This window comes from Bactrocera oleae, chromosome 2 (genome assembly GCF_042242935.1).
Source record: "Bactrocera oleae isolate idBacOlea1 chromosome 2, idBacOlea1, whole genome shotgun sequence".
Lineage (NCBI taxonomy): Eukaryota > Metazoa > Arthropoda > Insecta > Diptera > Tephritidae > Bactrocera > Bactrocera oleae.
Window position 1 is genome coordinate 62574920 of NC_091536.1, and position 23938 is coordinate 62598857.

At 35.0% G+C, this 23938-nt stretch overlaps 2 protein-coding genes, 1 long non-coding RNA gene and 1 pseudogene across 10 annotated transcripts in view; 2 read left to right on the forward strand and 2 right to left on the reverse strand.

Annotated features, from left to right (window-relative positions):
- Positions 1-18273, forward strand: part of Best1 (Bestrophin 1) — a 47707-nt gene extending 29434 nt beyond the window's left edge. For 3 of the 8 annotated variants that reach the window (XM_014239687.3, XM_014239685.3, XM_014239686.3), the window contains exons 3-8: positions 3421-3531; positions 6458-7199; positions 7289-7654; positions 10345-10972; positions 11081-11131; positions 16702-18273. In XM_014239687.3, coding sequence (XP_014095162.1) covers positions 3421-3531; positions 6458-7199; positions 7289-7654; positions 10345-10972; positions 11081-11131; positions 16702-17072 — 2269 coding nt within the window. In that variant the 3' untranslated portion in view covers positions 17073-18273. Of the gene's footprint in view, positions 1-3420; positions 3532-6457; positions 7200-7288; positions 7655-10344; positions 10973-11028; positions 11132-16701 lie in introns of all 8 variants that reach the window. The other 5 variants (XM_036368813.2, XM_014239688.3, XM_014239690.3 and 2 more) reach the window with 5 other exon arrangements.
- On the reverse strand, positions 13902-15583 carry LOC118682058 (uncharacterized). The gene is made up of 3 exons (XR_004977729.2): positions 15069-15583; positions 14640-14706; positions 13902-14554 (listed from the first exon to the last, which is right to left on the reverse strand). It is a non-coding gene; the product is annotated as an uncharacterized lncRNA (long non-coding RNA).
- Positions 18274-19578: 1305 nt separating the features above from the next.
- LOC118682057 (uncharacterized) lies at positions 19579-21219 on the reverse strand (annotated as a pseudogene).
- Positions 21220-21377: 158 nt separating this feature from the next.
- Positions 21378-23533, forward strand: Vps16B (Vacuolar protein sorting 16B). Its single transcript, XM_014239680.3, has one exon. The coding sequence runs from the start codon at positions 21500-21502 to the stop codon at positions 22859-22861; it is 1362 nt and encodes a 453-aa protein (XP_014095155.3). The 5' UTR covers positions 21378-21499; the 3' UTR covers positions 22862-23533.
- Positions 23534-23938: the final 405 nt, after the last annotated feature.

Genomic DNA, 23938 nt, shown 5'->3' on the forward strand with positions numbered 1-23938 from the left:
ATTTTTAGGTTATACAACAGCCGTTAGGTGAACAAAGCTATAATACTCTGTAGAAACATGTTGCAAAAGTATAAAACTTGGAAGAATGCGAAGAATAAATCAAAGATTAAGAGCAGTTAAATACTAATAAAAAAATTTCTTATTGTTGACGTGATAACCTCGCCCTTGATTTATTGGCATTATCAAAAATACCAGTGTTCAGTTATATTCGGTTAAATGTTTGTATTTGCACTAAGGAAGAGGAAGCATGCCCCATAATCGACCAATGCTTAGTAACGTGACGTCGACCCCGCACATAATATATTGTACATACATACATATTCCGAAATATGAGGGATATTTGACAGGCCTTTCCATGCGGTGCAGATTTATAGCACTATGACACATATGTATACAATTTTTGTTGTTATAAAAACATCAAATTCTGTTAGTTGTTTGGCTCAAATTATGATATATTTTATTATGTTATTTTTTCGAAAAGTTAACAATGGAAACATCATATTACGACAGTATTTGCCAATCAGTAGAGAAATATGGAAAGACCATAAAAATTGCACTATCTATGGATTATTGTACAGTATTATTGTAAGTTTGCGCCAATCGATAAAAAAAATCAAAATTCATAAAATATACAATTAAAAATTGCGCCCACTTAATAACTGATCAACTGAGTTAAGTGTCATATGTTAATTAACAGGTTTACCGGTATAAGGTGAACGCGAGGATGAGGTGTGGTTGTAGGGAACATTTGTTGTGAACGAGCCCTAATTATACCCTGAACGGGATATATTAAGTTTGCCACGAAGTTTGTAACACCCAGAAGGAAACGTTTGTAACAATATAAAATATATACATAAGTGATTAGCATGATGAGTTGATTTAGCCATGTCCGTCTGTCCATCTATCTGTATATATACAAACTAGTCCCTCAGTTTTTAAGCTATCGCTCTGAAATTTTGCAAATGTCCTTTTCTCACAACTCATTTGTTGGAACGACCGATATCGGACCAATATAGCATATAGCTGCCATATAAACCAAACAATCGGAATCAAGTACTTGTATGAGAAACTTTTTTATTTGACGTAATATCTTCAAGAAAATTGGCATGAATTTCTATCTAAAGTAACAATGTAATGAACGATCGAAGTCCATGTATGAAAAACTCTTTCATTTGTGTGAAATTTTGTATGGAATAATATTTAAGATAATAATTTAATATCCGAAGAATTTGTATAGATCGGATGACTATAGCATATAGCTGCCATATAAACGTACGGAATAAAGTGCTTGTAACGAGCCTTTGTATTTGTAAAGAGTATTAAGCTGCAACCGAAGTTAACGTTTTTTCTTGTTTTTTTTCGGTTTGGTTGGCATGACATCTGTCAAACATATTCAATGACCTTACAGTCATTGAACAAGCAACATATGCACCTGCATACAAAGCAAAATCGGTTTAGGATACAATCATACTTGGCTGGGAGTTGCTAACCCACCCGCCGTATTCACCAGATTTGGTCCCTACCGATTAGCATTTGCTTTCATCGATGGGACACGCATTAGCTGAGCAGCACTTAGATTCTTAAGCGAAGTCGAAAATTAGGTGTCTAATTGGTTTGCTTCAAAAGACGAGTATTTCTATTGGTATGGTATCCACAAATTGCCAGAAAAAAGGTCAAAATGTGTAAAAAGCAATGGTCAATACTTCGCATGATTTTTTTTACTTTCCCATTCAAAATTAGTTTTTAATTTCATATCGGTACACCTGATAGTCAACGTTTAACTCTTCATCGTCGCTAATTCCTTTTTATTAGTGAGTATTCCATTCCTAGTTTAGCACAGAAAAAAGTCGTTTGAGGTTAGATTCGGAAAATACTGTGTCTGCGGCAGCAATCCCAAACTCAGTTCCCTCCATAGCGCAGACAAATCACGACTTAGAAGACCTATAAAGAGATCCATTTCTGTACAAAAATTAGTATCAAACTCATTTATTTACTTTGACAGCTGTTTCTCAGGTATCCCTCTAAGAAATCATATATATCTATATTAATATATATATATATGTTATATTAATATATATATATGAAAATGTAACAATTTATTATATTGTAACTTTAGATCTTAGCTGTTGAAATTTTTGTTTCTGTAGCTGAGCAGTTTTAGATCTTAACACTTAAAAAACTCTCTTGCCTTTTCTGACTCGGCTAATTCCGCACGTATGCGGATTGCGCCCCTCGCGTCGATTGGGCGGGAGGAGGGTAATCGTTGGGTTTATTATTATTATATAAATAAACTCGATTGTATATTTGTATTCCTGTTAACTTTGTGGTACATTATGACGCGTAATCATAAGCGTGGAAAAAAATGTAAATCTTATCAACTTTAATTACTTGAATGTGAATTTTTATAGGCTCTCACGATGTGCAATACTCGCTTAGATGATTTCTGCATTAATGTGCTTACCAAAATAGGCGTTGACGAATTTGAAACTGATAACATTGATAGTTCGAGTTATTGCACTCAATTCGAACTTATACTCGCATGCATACATATGTAAATATATACGGGCAAACTTAGACTGATATATAGTTATTAGATTGCCAATGAACATACCTGTGAAGTAAAAGTGACGTTATCATACATGCTTATGTACATACATATATAATATATATATATTTTTGTATAAATATGGTAATTACGCGATAACTTTTTTAATACGTTTTTGAATTGTTGATATATTGGGAAATAGAGATGATTAAGATACTTATTTTTACTGCTAATCTAATCTAAACAATATCAAGTGGAATATATAGTCTTTTCACGTTGGTATTAATTAGACTGTAGTGCTTTTAAGGATTTTAAAAGACAGTATGAAAATATGTATATTTGTTAAATATTCAATAGAACTTAGCTTCGTTTGTCTAATCATACAGTTTATTTTACCAATGACAATAATTTTTAATTCTAACGGTTATTTTAGGGATAAAACTGAATTAAATAAACATAATGTTTATACTATATACTAAAATTATCAGCTTGACCATTAGGATGTCATCATGGCGTGTCACCGCCTACCGATTAAAACCAAATTTGGTGCATGACATAATATTGTCATATGTATTGTCAGATGGTTTTAGTATTTTGTATCTAGTGTGTGCGATCAGTACGCTATAGGGCTTTAGAAAAATGTTGTAATAAACTTCTCAGACAGTTATAATAATGAAGCTTGAGTATATTCATTTTTCTAGGATCTTCTTCCATATGGTGTTGAATTTTTTTCAAAGACTCCTGCAAAATTTAAAATAGGAGATTTTTTAGCTATAAGCTTTAAGTAACTGTTTACATACTTACTTTATATTCTTCTTACTTCCACAACATTTCCCTATACAATCAAATTTACATGTTTTAATTTTTTTCCACAGATGGCGCGGCAGTATCTACAAGCTGGTTTGGCTGGATCTCATTGCATTTCTCTTTCTTTACTACCTACTTAGTATAGTGTATCGCTTCTGCTTAGATGAATATCAAAAAACGTAAGTGAACGTTAAGAAACTTAAACATTTTAATGGTTCTTAAAGTAAACGATTTTTTTTATTTAAAATAAGTAAGATAAAAAGTATGCTTTTAGAAAAATTTAATTACGAAGGCATTCGGTCATCAAACGCAATTCAGTTAGTTGACGCCAATTGTTGAAATAAGAACATTCAATTATCTCTGACCATATTTCAGACATAAATGAAGATGTAGCTTGAAGTTGCCGGTTTTTCAATATATTTACTTTTATCTTATCTTTCATATATATCTAACTTTCTAAAACTTTGAGAATAAATTGCTTAAAGGACAGTTAATTCCTTTTTAAAGAAAACCGCTAACTTCACAAAAAAGCGTTAAGACACAAACTTCTTTGTTTCTTTTATGACTTAAAAAAAAAAGCAAGAATATTTTATCATTGATCTTGTTCGGTGCATATTCAACGGGACAAACCTAATCCTTAGAGAGTCCATTTTTCATTGATAGATCGAGAAGCTATTAATATTTCTGATTTAATATTTTCTTGAATGAACTTGAATAAATTTCTCAATATTTATGTACACTTATGCATGTCAAACTATTATTGTACTGTCAAGTACCCGGTTGAGACAACCTCAGTTATAGTCGATAGTTATACTCTCGCAACATGTTGCTACAGAGTATAATAGTTTTGTTCACCTAACGGTTGTTTGTATCACCTAAAACTAATCGAGTTAGATATAGAGTTATGCATATATAAATGATCAGGATGAAGAGACGAGTTGAAATCCGGGTGACTGTCTGTCCGTCCGTCCGTCTGTCCGTCCGTCCGTGCAAGCTGTACCTTGAGTAAAAATTGAGATATCTTTATAAAACTTGGTAGACATGTTTCTTGGTACCGTGAGACGGTTGGTATTGCAGATGGGCGTAATCGGACCACTGCCACGCCCACAAAACGCCATTAATCAAAAACAAATTAATTGTCATAACTAAGCTCCGCAATAAGATACAAGACTGTTATTTGGTACACAGGATCACATTAGGGAGGGGCATCTGCAGTTAAAAAAATTTTTTTAAGTGGGCGTGGTCCCGCCCCTTATAGGTTTAATGTGCATATTTCCTAAATAACTAAAGCTATAATAACAAAATTAACTGGAAGCAAATGTTTTTAGCACTTCTATTGACGGTGTGAAAATAGTTGAAATCGGGTGGCAACTCCGCCCACTCCCCTAAGTACTAAATATGTGGACCCCAGTGCCTATAGTTGACCTTCTACCGAAAATATCAGCCAATCCACAAAGAAATCTCAAACGAGTATACTATTTGACTTTGCGAGAGTATAAAATGTTCGGTTACATCCGAACTTAGCCCTTCCTTACTTGTTTTTTGTTATATTTATTACATGACTTTCAGCATTGAAATTGAAGATTCACGTAGCCTAATTTATTTATCAAATGTTTCCTTAAATTTTACTTTCCAATTGTCCAAAAATAGTTGATACTTCAACAGTGTTGCAATTGAGATTGCTATTAGGGAAAATTAAAATTACCAATTTATCTAACTGAAAATGGAAGATATCCTCCGTGTCATGCTCACGTTTGTAGTGTTACATCATAACAAAAGGTCAGTTCAGCAATTGGAAGCCACATTCTTAAGCTTCCCTATAGCTCGAAAAAGGAATTTGAGACTTATTCGACGAATAATTATTATTAACAAAAAAGTGTTTGAGTCATTTTTACGGTGTTATTTTGTCTGGACTTACAAAAACTTAATACTAACTATATTTAAATTTATTATATATATACATATATTTAAAATAGAAATAATGTTATATTATACAGTACTATTGACATATTTTCTAACTTTAACTACGGACCAGAGTTTTTCAATATATTATATAAGGTTGGAAGGTATCTTGCTCTTCATTCAATGCTTTATAAAAAGTGTTACAGTGATCTAGTTAACAGTGATTTAGTTAAAATATGCGCCGTTTTGTTCTATGATCTGTTTCCATCTAGACGGCAACTTCATAATACCTTCCTCGTAGAAGCCCCCCTTGCCAAGCGGTCCAGTTGTTCGCAGTAGATGGTAGAATTAAGCGTCTGGCCATATGGGAGCAGCTCATAGTGGATGATTCCCTTCCAATCCCACCAAACACACAGCAAAACCTTCCTGGCCGTCAATCCCGGCTTGGCCACTGTTTGGGACGATTCACCCTTCCTTCGACCACGACCGTTTTCGCTTGATATTGTCGTATGTGATACATTTTTCGTCGCCAGTCACCATCCGCTTCAAGAATGGGACGAGTTCGTTCCGTTTCAGCAGCATATCGCAGGCGTTGATTCGGTCCAGAAGGGTTTTTTGGTGACTAACTCCCATCTCCTGGGCGATGTCACGAGATGCCATATGCCGGTCTAACTCGATGTATTCCATGATTTGATCGGTATTTGTCGTCACAGGTCTTCCGCCGGCTGGCTTATCCATGGTGTCGGCTCTGAATCGTCGAAACCATTCCTCCGCGGTTCGAAGTGATAGAGTACCATCCCCCAAAACACCATTAATCTCACGGAACGTTTCTCTAGCCTTTAACGAAGGAAAACTTTAAAATAGCGCGAATTTCGGCGTTAGTGAACTCCATGTTTACACGTCTATAACTGTTGAACGCAATATCCAAACTAATCATGCATAGCGTTGTTTTGTAGGTTATGTCAAGACCTTTCAAATTATGTATAGTGTTGCCAGATACGAGCTCTGTAGCGCTTTGTACATAGCCGCGAAATTCAAAAGACAAAAAAGCGGAAGGGAGATACCTTCCAACCTTATATATAAAAAATTTCGAAAAGTTTATTTTAACATCACGTTTTATGCTTTTCTTCGCAAACGGACTTTCTTAAGAACCGCAACTAAATATTATTTATTTTGATTTTCCTCCACACCGAAACCACACAGAATATTCGAAGGCGTTGCAAAATATTGCTACAGTTATAGCGATCTTATACCGCTCTCATTCGTGTTGGGTTTCTATGTATCAATAGTTATGACACGTTGGTGGAATCAATACACCAGCATTCCCTGGCCCGATCCGATTGCGGTCTTCGTTAGCTCCAACGTACATGGGCAAGATGAACGTGGACGTGTTATGCGTCGTACGATTATGCGTTATGCCTGTCTCTGCCTGACGATGGTCTTGATCAATGTATCGCCACGTGTCAAGAAACGATTTCCCGACTTAACACATCTGGTGGATGCCGGTCTTTTGAATGATAATGAGAAGGCGATCATTGAGAGTATGAATAAGGGTTTTCCACGTCATTCAAAACATTGGTTACCGATTGTATGGGCGGCCAGTATTATAACAAGAGCACGAAAGGAGGGACGCATACGTGATGATTTTGCGGTGAAAACAATTATCGATGAATTGAATAAGTTTCGCGGTCAATGTGGTCTATTGATATCGTACGATACGATCAGTGTGCCGCTCGTTTACACGCAAGTGGTCACATTGGCGGTATACTCGTTTTTTCTTTGCTCGGTTATGGGTCAACAGTGGACGGAGGATAAGCAGGCTTTTCAAAAGATCGATATATATTTTCCAGTATTCACAACGCTGCAGTTCTTCTTCTATATGGGTTGGTTGAAAGTGGCCGAGTCGCTGATCAATCCGTTCGGTGAAGATGACGATGACTTTGAGGTAAAAGAAAGATCAACTTTGCGATTAAAGATTCGTTAATTTTTATATATTCGTTTTCTAATTACATTATATTTTATTTACACAACTAGGTCAACTGGATGGTGGATCGTAATCTACAGGTCTCCTATCTAATTGTCGATGAAATGCATCACGACCATCCGGAACTCATCAAGGATCAATATTGGGATGAAGTGTTCCCCAACGAATTGCCCTACACGGTGGCATCCGAACGTTTCCGCGAAGAGCATCCCGAACCGTCAACGGCAAAAATCGAGGTGTCGAATAAAGCCGCCATGCCAACAACATTGTCAAGCGTGCGCATCGACGAAATGGTTGGTAGCAGAGGGTCAACCAAGCGTTTGTCCTTACATGAGCAAGCTCAAAATTCAGACCAAACACAGACACCAATGCAAGCAGTTAATTATAAATTTCCCGAAATGTTACAAGAAGAGGAGGTTAGAATCAAAATTCCTCTATGCATTAAGTGGCAACACGCATTGTTCGACAACAGCAAGAACAATGCCAATTACAACTTTAACTTTTATCTCAAATTCAACTATTTATACAACAACAATAACTACAATTTGATATGCAAGATAAACAATTGGCTTATTTAACTCACACCTAACTCATATAATTAATCTGTGGTCCAGGCGTCACTAGTCTTATCCACAACTTGTAGCGCTCGTAAAACGCGAAAGAAAGTACCAACTGGTTGCTAACGTCTTTGTCTAAAAACTTACTGTGCACGTACTACATACTACTTGTAACTAAAAGTACTTTGAGGTTAACAATCGCAAGCGGTTGATAATTGGCCATAACAGACGGTGATTGGTGTGCATTTTCACATAGTTTTATAATGCTCTATTCAACTATTCTATTTGGTATTGGTGTTTTATATAGATACTGCAATGGGTAATCGGTTCAACTGTAAAGCGCCAGTTACCTATTAATATCTAGAATATAAGTGTTTGCATTTTTTTATGCAATTTGGTGATTGGTTTTATGCCTTAGTTATTATTTACAATCACATTTGAATATTTTGTGTGAAATTTACTGCTGTTCGTATGCAGCGCTGCAAAATTGACTTCTTTACGCAATTTTATCGCTAACTATCTATGTCTGTATATGTGTAGGTGCATGTAAAATGCCAAAAACAAAATTTAAGTTATCGGATTTGGATTGTCTGCGTTTACATGCATATACAATTGGTGTGTTTTGCACTCGTAAAAACGAAAAGCAAAAGAAATATTTACAAACTAAATCTTAAAACTTACTTTTGATTCTGATTCTTTCTCCTTCTTCTACAGCTGTACAAATGCTTGAACTATCTGTACACTTTGCGCCAACAAAAGTAAATTTAAAGCAACTTAATAGATTTGAGTGCATGCATTGCTAAATTTTATTCATATAAATATCTTTACTCATACAGTAGAACCTCGATTAAAGGTCCGTCATTGACAAACAAACAGTTTAAATTTAATTAACCTGCCAAGGTCACCCCCTTTTTATTTTATATGAACGACACAGTAGAGTAAATTGTCCATTACCTAAAAAAAAACTCAGCTAAATAATTTTAAAACGAAATGTCTTTTTGAACTCAATCGAGAGTAACAGTTAATAATGATGATTAGTGTGTCATCTGGTTAATGTAAAAGTATCGAAAATTTCAGCTTATCTGTGAAAGAGCATAAAATCGTGGTCGTACTGTAAATTTTTATAGGTACAACATTTCATTTGTAATTTAATTAGAAGATACATTGAGTTCCGTTTCTTCTTTACTTGTATATATATATAATATTTTTCCAAATTATGGGTGTCTCAGAGTTCTCTCAATAAATTAATATAAATAAAACAAAATATTCCTTTTCGATAGAGCTTTTATTCGACTAAAATTTATGATTAACGTTATGGCAGTTAAAATATTTTTAGCTTAACAAAGCTCTGATTTTTCAACTGTTGTTGGTGGAATACTTCAGAAACCTACCTAAGTATATTGAAAAAACTAAATAGGTATTATTATTGCCGAGGATGTAACCCAAAATGAACATAAATGTGAAAGTAGCAAGGGGTATAAGCTATCTGATATTTAATAAGTCATAACTTGCTCCTAAAGTTTCGAAACTTTTCCCATTAAAATTTGTTGCAAAATCTAATTGTTCCACGCGAAATCTCCGTCATCTTTGCCAAAGCCATTATAAATGATTATTTTTTCGCATATTGGTGTTGCTAACTCGTTAAGGGGTTATATCTACTTGCAAGTCAGAAAAAACTTTTTTTTTGTGAATTCTTTGTAAAAAGGAATTTTATTTAATAAATAAATAAAAATAATGTACATATACAGAATATAATATACTTTAATAATCGTGGAAAAAAATTAAATATATTCGTCGCAAACTTTTCATACCTTGTTCAGGATATAAAGATTGTTAGACCAGAGAACTTAAGTTCTCTGGTTAGACTAACCCAACCGTTTCGGCACTACAGCTGGTTGGACAGAGAGTATATTATTCGAGATTTTACCAAATGGCTCATGATTTTAGAAGCCTAAAGTATACTTTGAGTCAAAAAAACCGAAAAAAAAAGTTCGAAAATTAACATGGATTTGTCATTTTATTAAAAAAGTAAAAAGATTCTGCAGGTACCTATTTAACCTTTAGTGATATGGTGAGGTCACTTTAGAGCAAACTTAAAAAGCCGCATATTCATGAACTCAGTCAAAAGATGTACCATCTAATATAACCGAGTTATATAAGTTCATTCATATCTTAAATTATAAGTACCTTATATTTCACAATAAAACTATCATTTAAGTTCATTTTTAATGCCTGCACTCAAATCTAACTAGGTCTTAATCACTGCACTTCACCGCATTTCAAGGACCGGGATTTCACTTTAACTGCACGCACCTCACAGCTATGTGAGTGTCTTTCTCTCACGGATTTATATATTAACTGCACGCACTATATCTGTTTTCACAACGTCTAACTATTAAGATTGGCTGTCTTTTTATATCGCTTTGGTTATTCAACTACTGGTGAATCCAACCATTGTATATAACATATTCAACAAATCCAGCGTATCATATAAAAACTCCTACTAACATATCTGCTTTATTATTTTATTTCACCCACGTGGACTACAGGCCGACGATGCCAGCGGCATACACTTCACAGCCGGCAATGGCAAGGTACGACACGGCTCCTCTCCCAGCCTCGCCAGCCTAAGTGGCACTTTGTCGCGCGTCAACACGGTGGCCTCGGCGCTAAAACGTTTCCTCAGTCGTGATGAGCGTCCCGGCTCTACGACACCTGTCGACGATGGCACACAGAAAATGCGCTTCCCCGGCAGCGCTAGCTCGGCCAGTCTTACGGGGAATTTAGTTACTAAACCTCCCGGTAGTTTGCGCATCACAGATCAAGTCATCGAAGAAGTGGACGAACAGACCACGATCACTTCGCATCGAGCCAACGATCAGGTGCGTCCAAATTTGCATGATATATTTTTGCCAGGCTTGGCGTCGGTAAGCAACGGTGCGCATTCCGAACCAATGGATATACCGCAACGGCCCACTTCGTATATGCGTACACAATCCACTTACGAGCCGACGCTGTTTCCACCAGGCGGTGTGGAGGCTTTACTGAGCACGTCAGCGCCCACGAATGGCAGTCCACGCATGGTTCAAACTGTGCCGAATTCGCCGGCGGATCCCTCTAGCACCAAATCACTTTTCGATCGACAAGTGAATACGGATAAGGGCAGTCGCGAGCAGGGTAAGTTTCGTTAATCCAACTGCATGAGAACTTCTTCATTTATATATCTACTTTAGCAAAATTCATTCATTTTCATTTAATCGTCTTTTTTGTTCTGACAAACAACAGTAGAACGTCCCCCAGAAGTGCCGCAGATTTTCAGATGGTATTTGTCGACTGGTAACTTTTTTTTAAGATTTGTATTACTTTGCTGAATTTTGCTGTTGTTTAGTTGTTCTTTTCTTGGTAGTGAGAAAAGTGTTTATGCTTCTTCTTATTCCCTTCCCTAACTGCGTTTGTATGTATGTGTATGTACTTGTATGTACGTACATATACCATATATGTAGACTCTTGCTCAAATGTTTATTGGCATGTTTTTGTTTTTATTTTGGTTTTGATTTTAATTCCTTATGTTGCGTTTCGTTATGTGCTCAATTGCTTAGAAATTACGTAACCTTTCCCTTTCATACTAACTTCATTTAAAGGGTGTTTTTTTAGATGTGTGTTTTTCAATGAGTTGGTCTTTTTGACAGCTCTTACTTGATGTATACTCAGTTTGGTTTGTCATTTCATAATAAACAGACTTATTCCCGAACTACATTCGCAAATTTATTAACAAAATAGTGGTTTAGCGCGAATCATCACATGAAAATTGTGTCTGGCAATGAAGTTCGCTTTTGGTTGAATGGCTACGTTAAAAACAGAATAGTCCCATTTGGTGTAAAGATAATCAACAAGCCATCGTCAAAAATTCAGCGTATGGTGTGCTCAATGGGCAGAGGCAACAAGACGGCGATACACACCATACAGCCAACAAAACTATGAATTTATTGAATGAAACTTTGCTGTATCGCATTATCTTGCGTCGTGGGCATATGACGTGGCCTCCAAGATCGTGCAATTTAACATCGCTGGACACCTGCAGTGGCCACTAGCCCGAAATAACTTTTAAACCATAATGGCAAACCCTTATCTTTACCATAGAGCTAAATTCTTGGTCATAACATTAAATAATAAGCGTTTTATTGATTTTTGAAAACCACATGTCTAAAAAACACCCATTACTATTTGCTCTCTCTTTTCGTTAGCCTTGGATATTGTGTTGTGGAAAATAAAATTTCTAGCTTTTAAAAAAGTCAATAAAAGTTGCTTTAATTCGTGAATCGAATATACAACTGGCATAAATTTAATAGATGTACATAATTAAGTTCCATCTCTACTCTCCAGCTTGAGGTTATACTACCTTAAAGAGGTAGTAATTGAATTTGATATATAAGCTTGTATATATCAAATTCAAATAGAGTACTTTGTTGTTGTTTGTTCTTAAGTACATTTTTTTACATGATAGTAAAGATAAATAGTAGAGGGCTGACGAATCGTACACGATTGAAGTATGATAATGATTCAATGACACATGAATTTATTACATTAGCAATTTATTCACGTATTAATTCCCTATTACTATACTATACATTATCCACTACTTCCTACCTCAACTTGCGCTCTCTTACTAAAAATCTCGCTTTAACGAGCATCTCAAAGGAAGCACCGAACAGTGGTATATCGAGAGTTTCAGGATAGCGGAAGCTGTTGGGATAGTTGGAATAAAAACCAAACTGTCAGTCAGTTTTCAGAGCATAATTTAAGCTGAGGTCTTTGCCAAAAGTAGGTGTGCTGATATAACGTTCTAACCCGACTATTCTATTTTATGATAGTGAAGGTACTGGTGTGCTAAGGAACAAGTATAACAGCATACTATCGTACATTTTATTTGGATCGAGATGATTATATTGTACTACTTCTACTCTACTCCTTTAAACTACTAATTATTTTAGCTGAAGCGGTGGACTATGAACTACCTGAGCGGTCGGCATTCATCCGTACTGTTTCGAGGTCAAAACTCCAAACTGAGAAGAATTAAACAGGGGGTTCCGCAGGGTGGTGTCCTCTCCCCTCTACTGTTTAACTTATACGTTTCGAAACTCCCACAACCACCAGAGCGAATTTCCATGACCTCTCCAAACTTCCTCGCTTCTTCTCTGCAAGAAGTCTGACACTCTCCCCCACTAAATCCACAGCGACCATATTTACGAACTGGACGAAGGAGTACAGACTGTATCTAAACATTTCAGTCGATGGTACCAAAATTACGACGGTAAACAACCCTAAAATTTTAGACGTTACACTAGACAGTATTTGCTCCTTCACTCCTCACACGACCGCGATAACTGCCAAAGTACAGAGCTGCCACAAAATCCTCAAATCGCTAACCGGCAGCTCTTGGGGAAAAGACAAAGAAACGTTGCTGGCGATATACAAGGCAATCGGCCGACCGGTCCCAAACTATGCAGCCCCAATATGGTCGCCTGGATGTAGTGCTACGCAGACGAAGAAGCTCCAGACCTGTCAGAACACTGCACTCCGGGATGCCTCTTGATGTCCCCAATCGAACACCTACACAGTGAGGCCCGTATTCTTCCGGTTAAGGAACATAACGAGCTCCTCTCCAAGCAGTTTCTCACCTCTTTGCATGCCCAACGAACACCACTCATCTAACATTTTTTTCCTTATGGTCCGACCCCGTCGAAACAGCTCGTTTCCTGGGTCTCCTGTTAGATGACCTCGACGACAACCAATCTGGAACCTATCACCCAAATGGGGATTAGGTAACCGTTACAACAACAACTAATTATTTTATTACTATTATTTTGTATAAATAACAACCGAATTTTGATAAAGCTGAAGTTTCAAGGCCTAAACATTTCGCCAGATCATTTTAAATAACTCAATTTTTCCTTAATGTGTTTCTATTGTATGAGTTTAAATCAATTTTCCACAAGGATCTATATTTTTATGTGCCCAGCGACCTAAATTTAAGTACGCATTTATAAAGGACATATAAAGCTTGGGCTAAGGCCCACTAGTATCATGTTTAATTGTTTAAAATCTACAATTAAAAAATTTAATATATCTTCTTACTTCAACGACTTTATTGCCATCTGTATAAATTGAATTGATTAAATACAATATAGTAAATTATAGGCGCAGTCCTCTTGCATTCAGTACTAGACGATAGGACTTCACCATAGCACGAATGCGTAGTTGGGAAAACATGCGGTAAAGCAAAATATTTTTAAACCAAATTGTCAAAATTAGTTGGAGGAATGCGAGGTGAAAGCTTATCTCTCCACTCCTTCCCAACTTCCAGATTTTGCTAAACTTCGGTTCAAACGTCTCGGATGTCTTACCTTCGATTCGATACACAAGGGTCTCAAGATTCTTAATCTCGATAGTAGTTATTTTCACATCACAAAGGGTTGGTGTTACATCCAAGTAGCAGCTCGAAACTTAACCTAACTATGCTGACCTTTGATAGAGTTCTATCCATAATATTTTAAACAAGATTCGAAAATTTTAACTCTAGCAAATGGTAAAATAACTTTAAAAATACCATATTGGTACATAGAAGCGTTTCCAGTAGGGTCAATAGAGCATATATCGCACTTCAGTTTTCACAAACCATTCCTTTCATTTCTAGAATATCATAATTATTGGACTAAATTAAATATTTGTTGTTATATTACTGTAGCTCAAATTTTAAAACTGTAAAAAATTTGATATTAAATTAGATATATTGTATTGAAATTAATTTTGAGACAAAAATATGTACAAGTATGTATATACTTACTCTCTCCTTTGAAACTCTAGCTGTCTTAGAACGAGTATATTATTCCTTCTAATTGGTCAAAGTTTTCCTACAAATAAAATATTAACTTTTTATATCAGCTTAATATTATATGTAATATATATTTAGTACATATATTAGTATAATTTTGACAGACCTGGTAGTGTTTTCAGTTAATAATTTGTGTATTTTTGAGCAATCGACGAGTTGTAAGTGTATTTTTGCATATTAAATTTCAATCTATGGAAGAATAATATAAAGTGCTTGAAACTAAAACATTTAATTTGAAATATAATATTTTTAAATCATTATTTTTTTCTTAAATACCAACAAACAAATTTAGAGTAATTTTTAAAATCAAACTGTCTAAATTTTCAAAGTGTCATTAACGACGTAAGCTACTCTTCCTTCCGAATAAGCCGCTAAACATACCTTCAGCGAATTTGATTTTTTAGTATTGGCTCATTTTTGTAGCGCCATTCGCTATATTGTTGGAGAGCTTCGACATCTTATTCATAAACCCACGGCTCGTCATCAGTAATGATGCGTTTGAGGAATGTAGGGTGCTCATCATCATCAAGCATCTATTTTGCGACCTCTACTCAACGCCATTTTTGTAAAAGATTTAAGTAATTTAATATGAGTCTAGCATTGACACGCTACAAAATTTTCAACGATTCCGTAGCCGCGATTCCAATTGAAATACAATATTTCAAGTAAACTCGTTGTTAAACTTCTTTCCATGATATAGCTCGCCAGACAAACTTTTCACATCTTAAACAAACATCCGCAAACACACCATAATTGAGATCAAACATCGCAGGTTGTGTCAATTTAAGACCGACTACTGACTTTTTAAAAACGCAGAAATTTTGACGGGAACATTTTCGATTGAAATTTAGAGTTTCTTCCAATATTAAGTCAAAATCAAAAATAAATATTTTAAATTAAATAAAATACAGTGTGTTTGGGTCATAAGAAGGTAAGTTTACGCCAAATAAATAAAAATAAAAACCCAAAAACTAAATTATTTTAATTTTTCTCAAAGGTTTGAGGTTATGGAAAGGGGTGTTTGTTCAAAAGTTGTAGATCTTTTCATTACTTACAACTAGGTCATTTAACTTTATTCTATAGGACTCGGAGTTTTGTCAGAAATCAATATAAACCGGTTTTAACCCATAACAATTCAACCAGGCCCCTCCTTTCTACTCTTTCTCTCCGCGACCTCAAATAGCCAGTAATTTATTTTTGCTTTCATTTTGTTATTTTGTCTTTCTGTGCAATGGGTTTCACCTACTACAATTTTTTTTTTTGCTTTCAAAAATTATTTATCCTGGTCTAGTTGTACTAATCTACGAAAAAAATTCTGTTGAATCGGTTTGTGCGCATAGTTTAAATGGAAAAAATAAAATGTAAAATAAAAACAAGAAAAATGTTTAACTAATACCCTTCACATATACAAAGGTTAGTAAAAAGAACTTGTTTCCGATCGTTATGTTGGCAGCTACATGCTATAGTGATCTGATCTGAACAATTTCTTCGGATAATACATTATTGCCTTAGACAATAATCCATACTTAATTTTGTCTAAGATAATTCGTCAAATGAAAGAATTTTCCAAACAAGCACTTGATTCCGAACGTTCAGTTTGTATGGCAGCTATATGCTTTAGTAGTCCGATATCGAGCAGCTCCTTAGTGAGAAAAGGACAGGTGCGAGATTTCACATCGATAGCTTAAAAACTGAGGGACAGACAGACGGACGTGGCTAAATCAACTCAGCTCATCATGGTGATCATTTATGTGTATATTTTATATGGATAAAAGTACTTGATAAATATAATATTATACTTAGATATCTTCCTCAAAAGTCATCCAAGTCAAAACTAATGAATTAACATACTCTGTATGTAAGCAAAGCTTTTTCTAAAACTTTGCTCTCAAATTGCTCAAAAATATTCAAAATATGTATTAAAGCCCCCTTAATTGCATGGTATTTAGAAAACAATACTACAATTTATTTAAACAAATCAACTATTCCATACATTAACACTTTCGCCCCACAGTCGATGACATGGACACGAAGTCCACAACCGATGCACCCGGCGTCGAGGACGAGGGCGACGACTTCGACAAATTGAAAGCAACGCGCGAAAAGGAACGCTTGCAGCGACAACAGCAGAAGTTGGCACGCACAATCAGCACAGCGCCCGGCATAGATGGTGGGCCGACTGTGGTGCCCGTAGTGGCAGCAGCGTTAATAGCTGCGACAACTGCACCGGTGGCGACACCAGTAACGGCAGCACCAGCAGCAGCGCCAGTGCGTCCACTCTCGACCATCTCATCGGGCAAAGATCTCTCGACAAATGACCCGGACGCCAGTGTGGAACCGGTCACCACATCAACAGCAAAAGCCTCGCCGGACAATGAGGGCTGAACGCCTGACTCCTAAGAATTTGTAAGTGCTACAGTGCTCGCGAAATGTATGCGATCAAATGTATTTTCATGAAAGAAATTGATAAAATGTGCCCAGCATTTTTTTTCTGCATTATTATTAGACTTAAGTTTATGGCAATCAAACACAAATCTTCGAATTTGCAACAACTTAGCGTTTAAGTTGCCTCAAGACCCAATAAACAAATATAAATTGTGGGTCTGATGTAATGTAAGTCAACGTGTGCTCTGTTATTAGCGTGTAGCGTAGCATAGTTTTGTGCGCAAAGTTCCGGAAATGTATAAGAAGTTTTACAATAACTATTTTTCTACGAAAAATTCGGGAGTGAGAAATGTTATTTATGTATGTATATAAAAAATACCGTATATTATTTGGAAATTTATGTTATATACACCGGTCCAATTACATAGCTCGTTTAGAAATATTTTTAAATTCCATATGTTTGGTGCTTCTCTTTTAGTCGCATTAGGCGCAAATGCTCAAAAAAATTGCTGAATCAAACAATAAGACAAATAATATGTATACAGTTATATACTTGTAATATATGTATGTATTTATATACATATTTATACCACTGCAAGGCTTTGCTGTTCATAAAATAATAAAAGCTAAGCTAAACATTCTAAGTGATATATTCAAAAGACATAAATAAGTTATTTTTCGAAGCGGTTATATTATTTTTTACTTAGCAGCTTACATAAATGTAATAAAAATCAAAACCTTACATATATCTATGTCAAGAAAATCAAAAGGTATATACAATTATATATGTTTAAGTGATCATCATTGACGATATTATAAAGCGTTTTGCTGTATAGTTTTTTGCAATTTAGCAAAGCGAATCGGTTGTGCGAGCATTTGTTTAAGCAAGAAAAATATTGAAAAGAATAATTTTCTATATATGATATTTTAATTATGTTGAAAAGTAAGACGACTCTTTATCGTATTAACTCGTATTAAAAATATCAATAAATTAAATTATTTGTGCTACAAACAAATAAAAAAAAGTAATCTCTCTAGTAAATAAAAGAGTTAATAGTTAAAAAAATATTTATATATGGTATTGTTTAAGTTGGTTAACGAACTTAAAACTGTATTTTATTTTAAAAGAAAAATATAATATTAAATAAGAGTACTTTTAATAAAATTAAGCTTAAATCAAATAAATTTACGCGAAAATAAACTTGTTTAATCTTTAAAGCAGAAGTATACGACATAAAACGTCGACAAATTGTAAGTTGACTTTTTACGCAAAAAAAAAATAAACTAAACAAGTAAGATAGGCCTAAGTTCGGGTGTAACCGAACATTTTATATCAGGTGTTGTCAGAACTTCATATTAAACAAGAATAATCGTTAACTTTGGTTGCACCGAAGCTATAATACCCTTCACAAATACAAAGGCTCCTTACAAGAACTTGATTCCGATCGTTCAATTTGTATGGCAGCTATATGATAATGTGATCTGATGTGAACAACTTCTGCAGTTTGAAAAACAACTCGTGCATAATTTCGTGAAGATACCTTATCAAATAAAAAAGTTTTCCATGCAAGCACTTTACTCCCATCGTTCAGTTAATATGGAAGGTATATGCTTTAGTCATCCGATCATACAATTTCTTCGTAGATGGGATTATTGCCTTTAATAATAATCCATGCCAAATTTCGTGAAAATACCTCACAAAATGAAAGAGTTTTCCATACAAGCACTTGATTCCGATTGTTCAGCTTGTATGGCAGCTATATGCTATAGTAGTCCGATATCGGCCTTTCCGACGAATGAGCAACTTGAAAGTCAACTGGAAGTTCGAAAATATTTCTCCGAATTCCAATAACATAGCTCACAGATTGACCGATATTTTCGACAAAAAGTCAGCCATACACACTGGAGTCCACATATTCGGTGTTTGACAATTTTTAGAGTCGAGATGGCACTCAAATGCACTATTTGTACAAAATTTTATCCAAATATATTCATTGGTTCTTGATTTGTGTACTGGAATGTGAAATAATAAGACGGATTTTAAACTTGTGCTACATGGAAAGTAGGCGTGGTTGTAGTCCAATTGCGCCTATTTTCATAGCGTAACATAAGATCGTCAAATAATGTTATTTTCCGAATTGTATTTGAAATTGCCGGAGATATGTGTAGGCGTTGCCACGCGAATCATCTAGTTTTGACCCCGGCTCCTATAAAACCCTTTTTATCATCCTGTGTGTAAAATTTAATGTCCCTAGCGCATTTATGGTAGTTAATGAGAGAGCGAGGTTATAATCTGATTTCATCCTTTCCATATTTTCGGTAGTCGTTCTTATGGGCGAATTTGGTAGATTAGAGATATGCATATTAAAGCCCTTAGAGGGTGGGGCCACTCCCATTTTTTAAACAATTTTTAACCTAAAATTCAAACATTTTAAACTTCACAAGTGGATGCTATCCTTTAAAGAGATCGTTCGAGATCCAAATTGATACAATTAAAATCAAATGCTGCTTTGCCCAACCATGTCTATTATGGCACATACATACATATTGTGAGCTGAATATATATAGCAGTTATAGGAGTTCTAGCAACTTTTTACACTTTAAAACTCTTTATGTTTATTTATAATCGTTGGTCATGTGTGGTAGACATTATTCGGCTCCGATGTCATTGACCACGTTTTCCAACACTTCGAGTACGTGATCATTCCATTTCTTTATTCGATTGTTCGACTGAATGAGACTTTCAGCTTGTTTTGTTGTAGTCCTACTGAAATATTTTAATTTCTCTTTTGATAATTGACTCTCTTCAGTACACGTTTATTTCTCATATGCTTTTTCACTGCCTACATATAAAAAAGTGCGATTAGAAATTGAAAGGAATACAAATAAATTAAATAGCACCTGAAGCCTTTGAGCTTATGTCACATCGGAATTAGATAAATAACATTCCTCGTCATCTTCCTTACCACAAATGGGTTCCGAGGGCTCAGCAATACTCACAGACAATTGATTGAATGGACCTAAAGAGATACTAGATTAATAATTATAGGTAAAAAAAAACAAGAAAAAACGTTTACTTCGGCTGAAGCAATAATACTCTTCCTGGTGTATTTCTTATAACATAAAAAGGTATAAAAAATAGTTACATTAATTTTTATCATTCACAGATTTGTATTTCTTTGAATATTATACAATGCCAAATTTCGTCAAGATATTTTGTCGAATAAAAAGATTTTCCATACAAGGATATGTATTTGATCGTTCAGTTTGTATTGAGCTATATGTTATAAGCAGCTTCTTTGGGAGAAACTGACGAGGGACTTTGCCGAACAGATATATAGACAGATAGATAAATTTAAAAATTGTATGGCACACTTAACATACCCTGTTCAGGGTATAAAAATTGATCAAAACTTATGCGTTAGAGAAGAAGTTGTATTAGTGAATAGTTAAAATTTCGCTGTTTGCTATTAGCCATTTTGTATACATATTTTACAATTATATAAGATACAAATTCGGAACTCGGTTGAAAACTTTGGACTTAAATTATAAAATTTAAATTTATGATTACTTGAAATTGTTTATGCATACACATATATACCATTGTTAACATACCAGGTTTAAGTAAAAGTCGGTAACTGTATTCACATAATTTCTCGAAGGCTCCCCAACATATAGGTTATATGTTCTGGTTGCCTAATCTAAATGCATGCATAAATATATTTATAATAAAATATTTAAAACTAACATTATTTGTGAACTTACTATAATTGTACTGCCTGACTGTCACATTGTTTACTTGAGCTGCAGATACTGCGGGGAAACATTTTCTTAAATTATTACAAAAAGAGCATAGGACTTTATAAAAAACGAGAACACATACATACAACGATTTTGCTGGTAAGAAGATAAATGGACGATTTTAACATGAGAGCAAAAGCAAGTAACTTAACTTTGACATTCAATCCAACGGTTTTCGTATAGTTTCCTGTCATTGTTGTTGCAACTTGAACTATCCTCTGACGTGCATATGCCTTTTCCAAATAAATAAATGTAGTCTTGGTAGGCGGGAAATATGTAAATATTACAATATAGGCTGCCCTTCGCTTGTAAGTAATGGAAAATCCCTCAATAGTTTTAAATTTAAATTAATTTAATTTAAAAAAATTTTATATGAAAGTATTGTTTTAGTTTCATTTAATTATTTTTATAAACATATTTTCACGCATACTGCAACCAGAGAACGTATATTTTACGTTCTCTGCTGCAACCTGCTGTAAGCAGAGAACGTATATCATACGCATGATTTTCCGTTTCACTTTGTTGCAAACTTCCGTAAACAATTAGTTAGCTGTCAGAAAACAGCTGTTTAACTGCAATCGAGAAGTGCTGGATTAAAAACAAAGGGATTCGCTGCAGAGTACATAATGGACCAATTTGACAGTGAAAGCTATTGGAATCGTTCGTCGAGCAGAGGATTCAGTTTCGACGATGATGAGGATGTGCAGGGTGTAACTGTTGTTGGTAGTAATGTGAACGTCAGCAATATACTCAACGATTATGATACGATCTCAGAGGCGAGTTTCGACAATAGTGCTGCAGGCAGTGCACTTAATCTATCAGTGAAATCTGTAATCTCCGAGGAAGCATTGAAAATGCTAATTCAAGAGCAAACGCTTGATGACCGAATTATGTCGAAAGGTGTTGCCCCGGAAGAAGAATTGCGTTTGCTTCGAAGGCAAATACAAACGACTTTTTACAATCCCTCACCAGAAGCCACCGCGTACAAACTATTGCTTGGCAAATGTGCGCCTTTGGAAGTGTTTAAATCAATGCACGAAAAAGAGCAATTGTTAGATGCAGTGCTAAAGTGTGGCGGCGGTGATGCCGTTATTGGCGTGTTGCTTTTCCTAAAAAAAACATTGATTCGCAAAAATTTTCTAAAAATTCTCGAGCAAAGACCGCAAGCCTTACAAAGTTATATCGGCTACTTGCAGCAGCGTCAGAGCCAAGAAGCTGTCGAAGTGCTACAACACTTTGGCAAACATCAAGAAGCATCACTAATACAATTCAAATCTGCTATGTCATGTAATAATTTGCAACAGCGCAAGCAAAAATTATTACAATTACTCGATCAATATAGCGGTGACATGGGTGTAGTTAGCGTCTATTTACCTCACTTTGAAGCAACACTAAAGCTGCTTGAGCTGATCGAAAAGGAACGTAATGCACTTGACAATCTGGTGAATATTAATTCAACCCCCATTGAGGTGCTGTATCAATGCTGTCGGAAGCACAGCAACTGGAAGGAACAGGATATGACACGAGCAACGTCACCTTTTCGTCTGAGTTCCGATCTCCATATTTCACAGGCGCAATTCGAGTGGACTGCTTTGAATGAACGTGCGAATGCGCAGGCCTATGCCGATTTAGAAAATGTATTCGAACGTGTGCCCGCTTGGCTGCCGTTGAAACAAAAGCAATTCCACATAAGTTTCTCATTAGAGTTAGCAGTGCTGCGTCTATACGCACTGCAAGCGCCCACTAGTGTGCTCTATATGTTTCTATCTAAAATGAGTAATACTACAGAGAAATTGGAATTGGCTAAGCGTGTTAAGTGCGTGCGTGCGGTTGTCGATGCGTTAGCTGGCATGAAGGATGCAAATCAATTGACGCAATTAAAGGATACTTTGCCGGAGCGTTCTGAAGAACAATTCTATTGTGAAAAAGCGCTGAAAACGCTGCAAACAAAGCGCTGGACCACGGAAAATATTAAGTTAAAATTATAGTGCTGCACCGGTTTGGAGAACCATACTTTTGTGATTTGAATCTCGGGATTTTGCAAATGATGGCAAATAAATGAATGCGTAGTGATAAACTAATAGGATTTAATATATATTTTGTTCACTGCATTAAAGTTTTGAAAAAAGTATTTAAGTGAGTGCGGAACTGTTTTTTACGAAATTTATTTTTATTTATTTAGGAAAAAACGTTTATATTTTTTATTTATAATTCTTGATAGTTATTACTATATTTTATGATGTTTATGGTATGTTTTATGTATGTATGTATGTATGTACTTGTTTATTTGCGTCTTCTTTGCTGAACTCCTACATCTTCAATTGCATGTTTTTCAATAATAATGTGTAACTGGAAATTTCCAAGATCACAAGCTGTCAACGTACAAAACCGTTGTATTTATGGATGTGTACAAGTATGCTTTTTTTAGTTACTATAGTTTTGACTGTAATATTGTTTTAGTTTGTATTTTTTATACAATATTTTATATGCAAATTATTTACTAAATGATAATTTGTGTAAAAAATTTAAAGCAATTTCATTTTTGCAAAACATTTTAGGCAAAAAAATTGAAACTTATGCGTTGAAAAACATTTCAATAAAGCAAAGCAAGTTTGACTATATAGTTACTACTAGCTTTGTATACTTCCTCTTTTATTTTATATTATAATTTATTATTTGCTAGGCGCATTAAGCGTAAAGCACAAATCGCTAGAAAAAGCGAACTTAGAAACTAACCTCAATTTTTAATTTAAATGCGTAGTTGCATTTATCGATTCTCATGTCCTTTTACTAACGGTATATATTTAACTATGTGCTTTAGAAAGTAATTGGTTATTTATCTACGTGGTGTTTATCTTTGAAATCTCCACAGAATTGAGTATTTAGTGGGTGCCTTATACATGTCTATGTAGTTGTATGTATGTAGTTATATACCATATATGCAATATTTAAAACAGCGGAAGTAAACATAGGTGCGAAAGAATTTTTTCAGAAAAAAAAAATTTGGAAAATAAACTCTGACAATTTTTTTTATGGGAATGCTGCTTGTAGTTAACTTATAAAGT

Excerpts from the sequence above, each read along its gene's own strand:
- Vps16B (XM_014239680.3), top strand. The coding sequence starts at position 21,500 with ATGGACCAATTTGACAGTGAAAGCTATTGGAATCGTTCGTCGAGCAGA.